This window comes from Nannospalax galili, unplaced genomic scaffold (assembly GCF_000622305.1).
Source record: "Nannospalax galili isolate Female #2095 unplaced genomic scaffold, S.galili_v1.0 scaffold370, whole genome shotgun sequence".
Classification (NCBI taxonomy): Eukaryota; Metazoa; Chordata; class Mammalia; order Rodentia; family Spalacidae; genus Nannospalax; species Nannospalax galili.
The window spans coordinates 4,069,879-4,077,662 of NW_008329335.1; the positions used below are offsets into that span (position 1 = coordinate 4,069,879).

General features: G+C 39.2%; 1 protein-coding gene across 1 annotated transcript in view; it reads left to right on the top strand.

Moving 5' to 3' along the window:
- The window catches only part of Ca13 (carbonic anhydrase 13), a 38,557-nt gene extending 31,019 nt beyond the window's left edge, over positions 1 to 7,538 (top strand). Inside the window, exon 7 of the mRNA XM_008836892.3 lies at positions 5,650 to 7,538. Coding sequence (XP_008835114.1) covers positions 5,650 to 5,769 — 120 coding nt within the window. The 3' untranslated portion in view covers positions 5,770 to 7,538. The remainder of the gene's footprint in view (positions 1 to 5,649) is intronic.
- The last annotated feature ends 246 nt before the right edge of the window (positions 7,539 to 7,784 follow it).

Consider the following 7,784-nt stretch of genomic DNA (forward strand, 5'->3'; position numbering starts at 1 on the left):
ATTTAAAATTTTTCTTGATTTTTTTTTGTGTATATCACACAGAACATCCCAAACCATCTTATTCAACTATATACCCACTTCCCAGGTGGCACCCTCCCATAGCCTCCCTCCCCCAACTAGAGCCCTTATACTCTGATATCTCTGCTACTGTCTGCTGAGCTATCTGCATGCTGTCACTAGAATTTTTCCTTTTCTAGAATTTTATTTAATGAATTAAACAGTAAGTAGCTTTTTTTTTTTAATGCTGTGATAGAGGATTGAATCTATGGCTTCACATACACTAGGAAAACACTCTACCACTGGATTATATGCTCAGCCCTTTATTGTTGTTTTTATTTTGAGACAGAGTTTCACTAAATTGACAAGGCTGATCTTGCACTCACTGTAACTCAGGCAGACCTTGGACTTATGAGCTTCCTAAATAGCTAGTGTTACAGGCCTGAAATACCAGCCCTGGTTAGTAAATACATTTTTGTGTTTGTCTTCCCAGTGTAATGTTTTTATGCTTTATTCACTTCGTTTATTTTTATTACTACCTTATAGTATGATGTACCACATTAAAAAACTCTATCAGTTGATAGACATTTGGATTGTTTTAATTTTGGAACTATTAAGAATTAACATGGATTCACTATTTGGTTATTAGGAGTAGTTGACATACACACTGTATGGACACTTTTTTATATATCCCGGACCAATGCCAAGAACTGGAATGCTTAATTTTTAAAAAATTGTTATTTTTATTTTATGTGTATGAGTGTATTGACTGCAGGTGTGTAAATGCACCCGTGTCATGCAATGCCTGTGGAGGTCAGAAGAAGGCATTGGATTCCATTGGAACTGGAGTTGTGGATGGTTGTTAGCTGCCATATAGATGCTGGAAATCAAACCCAGATCTGTAAGAGCAACCAGTGCTCTTAAGTGCTGAGTCATCTCTCCAGCCCCATGCATGCTTAACTTTGTAAGGTGCCACCACCTTGTTTTCTAAAGTGACAGGACCTCTTTACTTTCCCATCAGTGTTTTATGATATTTCTGCTGTACCCTATCCCTGCTGGCATTTGGTATGGTATTGTCAGTTTACCTAATTTAGACATTCTAGCCAGTACATGTGATTTTAATTTGCATGTATTAGATGACTAGCTGTGTTGAACATTTCTTCATATGCATACAAACCAATCATGTATTTCCTTTTGTGAAGATCTGTTCAATTCATTTCCCCATTTTCTTTTGTGAATGCATGTACGTGTACATTTGTGTGGGTGGTTGTGCATGCATGTGTATGTTTGCATTTGGAGGCCAGAGGTCCACCTCGAGTGCCATTTTTCAAGAATCATCCACTGCCAGTGTTTTCTATTTGTGTGTATTCAAGTTCATTTCCTTTCTCATGTCAATTTGGGTGGAAAGTCCTGTACAGTGAAATGTTTAGTTTAGAAGCCATATGTTTAGTCCTAAAATTTCTATTTAGTTCTCTTTTATTATTTTTATTTTATTTATTTGTTGATATTTTTCCTTACCTTTCTGAGGTCTCTCATATATTGAAAAGTTGTTTTGTTTAATATCATATAACCCGTGAGATAATTATAACAGTCAATTTTAATTATATAATTTAATATCCTTTTAAGTTCCAACAGTAGTTCATCTTGGGCTGGAATCTGCTTTCACTGTGTGCTCTATTCTTGATTCTTATGGTATCAAGTAATTTTTACTGTACTATAGGAGAATATGAACAGTAATTTGCAAAAATTCTGGATTCTGTTATTTTCTCTGATGAGTGTTGTTTCTTTTCTTTTAGAAGATACTTACTTTGGGTGAGATAAAAGTGCATATTCTTCCCTATGCTACTGTGTTGGTCTCAGTGAGCTGGATGCTTGGAGTCTGTTCTACGCATGTGTGGTTAATGGGTCAGTCAGAGATTCTGGCAGAGTCTGAGGATCTTCTCTTGGTTATTTTCCTGCCCTGCTGCAGTTATGTGCACCTTACACACTGTACTTAGCTCCAGCTAAAGCTCAGAGACAGATCTCACTTGCATGCTTTCATCTTTCCTTCATTTAAAATTTTTTATTTATTTATTGTATGTATGAGTGTATTGCCTGCATGTAAGTACACCTGTGTTGTGCAATGCCTGTGGAGGCGAGAAGAGGGAGTCTGATCACCTGGAACTGGAGTTAAGGAAGGTTGTTAGCCACCGTATGGGTTCTGGGAATTGAATCCTGGTCCTCTGCAAGAGCAGCCAGTGCTCTTAACTGCTGAGCCATCTCTCCAGCCCCTCATCTTTCCTTCTTCAATCAAGCCTGTACTCTCCACCTGACACCCTCTGCTTCTTCTCTCCCTGCAGTGCTTTTTTCACATTAACCTCTGAGCTCTTAGCTATTCTCTACAGGGAGATTGTCTTCAGGATGCTAGAATAACATACTCCAAAACAAATTCCAAAGGTACTTCTTTTTTTTTTTTTTTTTTTTTAAATGTGTATGAGTGTATTGCCTACATGTATGTGAGTGCGCCCATGTCGTGCAAAGAGGTCAGAAGAGGGCTTCGGATTCCCCTGGAACTGGAGTTAAGGACGGTTGTAGCTGCCATGTGGGTGCTGGGACTCGAACCTGGGTCCTCTGCAAGAGCAGTCAGTGCTCTTAACTGCCATCTCTCCAGCACCCCCTAAAGGTACTTCTTTAATAGTAAGGTTTTGTGTTTGTGATCATATATGAAAGCGTGTGTTTTTGAACTAAAGTACTAAATTGTGGAAGATTGTACAAGCAATTGTGAACTACAAAATGCTAGTTCTTTGCAACTTATGGTACAGGACATTTTTAAAAAATGTGTAAAAGAGGTCCTTGTTCTTGACAGTTTGTAATCTAACAGAGTGATAAAATAAGTGTGCAAAGCTATCACATAGTGGGCTCTGATTGGTGCCACAAGGCAACATGATAATGGACGTTCCAATCAGAGACTTTTTCAATGGACACATCAGGAAAGACTTCATGAATGAGAGGCATGACTGTGGATAGTGAAGAAAGGAGGGACTTAAGGAAGTTGGAGCATAAGAATGCATGCTGGCAACTTTGCACTGTGGTTTCATAGTTCAGTGTCTCCAGCAACCCCTTAGAGAAGCTTATGTAAAGATGGACCCTTGAGCCTTGTCAGAAATTCTGGTTCAAGGGCTTGAATGAAATCCACACATCTGAAATTTTAGGAATCACTCTTGCCTTTTCATCCAGGCACTCTGAGATCCCCCTTTCACAAAAAATAGCTTTGAGTGGTACCTCAAGTGAATGTGATATGTAGGCACAGAACGATCTAGAAAGGTTAGAGGAATGGTCGTAGTCTAAGACTCAGAAACCAGGTTGAAAAGTTCACTTTGGGTGTCTATCAAAATATTAGAAATGGCGCTTATTTTAGGGATACATTTAGAAATGTCTAGACTGAAATGACATGATAATCAGAACTTGATTTAAAGTCATCTGGTTTGGGCAGGATAGGCGAGAGAGAGGGAGAGAGAGAGAGAGAGAGAGAGAGAGAGAGAGAGAGAGAGAGAGATTGGGCAGGCGTGTGGATGGAGAACTGAGCATGTGTTGATGGTGGTTGAAGCAGTCATGCTACTTTATTGATGTTTCTACTTAAAAATAAGTGAAAAGAGATTAAATAAAAATGGTTTTTAAAAAGATAGAAATGCGGTTTACTTCTGTGGCTAGTTCATTACTTTTGTGCCAGACAACTTATTTGTTGAAACTTCCCAGCTGCCTCTCTAGATCCTCATTAGTAGGATGGGGTAACAGTACATTATTGCTAAGTTATTTAGGGGATTAGATCATATAATGTAGTGTAAAGCATGTAGCACATTGTCTGGATCTCTTTGTTCTCAAAGAGAGCTTATTTTTATTATTACTCAACTTGAGCAGGCACTGGAGCATCATTAAAGATGGCTGAGTGCCAGCATGACATAAAATTATTTAGATGGCTTTGCAGTAAAGGATTTCATCTTGCTGGGGTTGCTACATAAGGAAATGAAGAGCTTAATAGTAGAGCCAAGGAAACCAGCAAGGCAGGTCACACCTACCTTAGCCTCCAGGCTGAAGTGGGGACAGATCTGCCAAGAATGGGTGGGTGCTGAGTCAGCTTAGTGACAGAGGATCAAGTTTTCTGCCTGAATGAGCCTGTGGCTACATGAAGGAATAAGGTATCAGAGCCAGCTAGCAAGGACATGAAGCCAAAGAAACCATTGTGAGCAGGAGGTGACAGATCTGTCTAGCTGGGCCAAGTGATGGAGAAAGTACTGAAGAGGCAGGGTGTGATCAAGACTGGTTTAGAGACTCTTAGCAAAGTGAGCAAGCTGGCCAGAGGAAGTTTTAAGATTCAGCTCTACACTGGTGAAGTGAAAATACTGCAGAGGTAGGGATCTATGACCAGTTTCCAAAGGAGGTGTGTGTATGTGTGTGTGTGTGTGTGTGTGTGTGTGTGTGTAAACCAAACCAAAGGCAAGTTTTCAGAGAAATCAATGGCACCACTGGGGAGGTATGTTGTGCTGGGAAGCTCAGATCTGTACCCCCAGGGTAGAACTGCATTCTCACACTACCACCTTGACTAGCCCCCCCCCCCAGGCTGTAGTTATGAGTTATATAAGGCTGAGTGTCTCCCCAGGGTTGCATTTTATTAGCCTTTGTCAGTGGATTTAATCTGGTTTCAACTATAGTGATCTACTCTAATGCAAATGACCATCACTAAGTTGTAACCAGCTGTCTGACCATTCCCACAACTGATTCTTTCAAACATATGAGAAAATATCACTTGCGAAGAAGCAGAGCTGCTTCTGTGTGGTGGGAGATTCTGTGTTCACTAGTCATGGTTTTAAACTACTATGTTAATGGTGAAAAGCCTCTTTCTCCTCTGCCTCCCTCCTGATTGATACTGCACAAAAATGACAGTGGTGATGCCTGATGACGTGGCTCTGAGCTAGGGGACTAAAAACGGGTCTCATTTTAATAATTTACTAATTTGTCCTCATCAAACCATAGCAAAAGGTAAAACAAACACCAAGACCTGTGTTAATAGGCAGTATACCTTTGTTGAATGTCTGAGAGGTTATGATTATTCAGGTAATTTATCCAATCTTTATTTTGTTACGGTAGAACTGTTGATAAACCATATTAGACCACCAAGAAATGATTGGAATTTCATGATACAGTTACAACTGAGTAACATATGTATAGTAGAGCTTTCCAACAATTAAAAGCAGTGTGTAAATTTATGCTTATTGATACACAAAAATGTCTGTGGTATGTATTATGTGGAAAAGTTGAGCTTCAAAATATCAGGCATATTTTTGTAATAAAACATGTCAGGTGTGTGGCCTAGGGTGGGGAGGGAACATACGGAAAACCATTTTTTGAATCCTAATATGTGCTCTTTAAAACACATTCTACTTTTATTACTTTGATCTTCAAGTGAAGAGTTTTATACACTTAATTTTGGATCCATAGGTATTTCTATATTGAAGAGACTCAAATAGGATAACTCTTTATGATAACTTAGAAATTTTGCACTACTCTGTTTTTAACTGCTGGTAAAAATTATCACAATCTTAACATTTCTATGCAGCTCATTAAGATTGACTTGATTTTCTATGCCAAAATTAAGTCTGCTCTTTTCTTCAACAGCTGGCCAGATTCCGCAGCCTCCTGTGCACAGCAGAGGGCGAGGCAGCAGCTTCTCTGTTGAGCAATCATCGTCCTCCACAGCCCTTGAAGGGCCGCAGAGTGAGAGCCTCTTTTTATTAACAGTTGTCACCAATGAGTCACCCCAAACAGTACTGGGGAGGCAGCAAACAAAACAAAACTCAGAATTCCCTATTGATGAATCTTTTCTAGACTTCTGGTGTATGGGTCCCACTTTCCTAGCAGCTTTAGCACCACAGAGAAAACCAGATCTCCAGTGAACTAGCACATCACTCCTAGATTTGCATCAATGGATGTTCAAGTAATAAGCATCATTGGGTGTGTCTTAAACCCATGGAATACAAGTGCTTCAGACTGCATGACTATATGGCCAGCCTTACAAACCTCAGAATGTATTAAAAATTCTATGTGACCATAAGCTGACCCCATCACACTTCTCAATAGTGTTTGATAAAGAATTTAAGTTCGTTTCCAAAATGGTAGAATTCTTAAACAGGTAGTTCTTACTGTTGTGATATTTTTTCAGGTTAACCAAAAGTATGTGTGTTTCCCTTTAAAACATTTTTTTCCTGTGATTCTCATCATGTGGTACTGTAATATAGGGTATGATGTGAGAAACACGGGGACTGGCATATATAATATCTTTCTCTGATCACAGCACCCTACAGTTTTAATGAGGATTCTTCTGCAGGATATATATTTGATGCATAATTCTGTATCGCATTTCACTTAGGAACGCTAATGATCATTGGACTGGCATATTGTGTGGCAGTGTTTGTCACCTCATGGTATTAACATGATTGGAGACCACAGGCTACACAGTACTATTGACGCAAAGCTGGTGAACAGGTTTCTGCGTTTGTCCTGTGTTTTAGCAGATCAGGAAACTATTCTGTGTGCATCCTTTTTCTGTCATGAGTGAAAAATGAAGTCTCCTGTAAATGCCATAGGCTGTTCAGTGTGTTTTCCTAGAAAAGCTCATTTCCCCTTCATATACATTCTTTAGACTCTTCTGGGAGTTTTGTAAGATGGCCTTTGAGGTTAATTATAATGCATTCTCTCTGGAGGGTTTTTGTTTGATTTTGGGGAAAGAAGATAGGGTGTGTGGGTTTTTTTTTTTGTTGTTGTTGTTGTTGTTGTTTTTTGCCTTTCCATTGTGGATTGACAATAATCCTTAAGCTAATAACCACACTGAAGACTTTAATATTTGCTTCACTCTTACTATTTTCTGAGAGAATTGTCCCTGAGTTTATTTCAGTGATTTGTGTTAGACCCCTCTCATCTTCTAAATGTAAATCGTGTTTTGGTCTTTTTGAAACAGGGTCTCCCTGTAGCCCCAGCTAGCCTAGAACTCACTATGTAGACCAGGCTGGCCTTGAACTCACAGAGATCTTCTTGCCTCTGCCTCCCAAGTGCTGGGACTACAGGTGTGCGCCACCATGCCTGGCTCTAAATGTAAATTTTCATCATTGAAAATATTCTGTGTATACTCTTTAGTAGAATAACTTCATTTCAGCAGACTGTGTAATGATGTCTACTGTCACGAAAGAGGAGTTCTAAAGCATGGAGCTGACACCTCAGTCCTCACTGTGACCAACTTGAGGCCTTGAGGAAGACAGATGTACCATAAATAGTTAACGAACTGAATATTAAAAACATTTCAATTGCTAACTTTGGTAATTGTCACTGTGCTTGAGATCAAATACACTCAAGTTGATTTAACAGATAAAATATGCTATCTCTGGAAAGTTTCTATTCTTAGAGGATTATTTATTGACTGTAATTTTTATATCCAGAAGTTCTAATGATTTTTTAAATGTCAGTGCTTGGCTGGAGAGATGGCTCAGCAGTTAAGAGCAATGGCTGCTCTTGTAGAGGACCCGAGTTTGATTCCTAGCACTCACATGGCAGCTAACAACTGTCTGTAATTCCAGTTCCAGGGGATCTGATGCCTTCTTCTGATCTCCACAGGCCCTGCAAGACATGGGTGCACTTACATACATGCAGGCAATACACTCATAAAGAAAATAATAATAAATAAACTAATAAAAAAAGTCAGTGCTGGATGGAAAGATATATATATTATATATATATATTAGTTTGGAAAGACTGCTGGG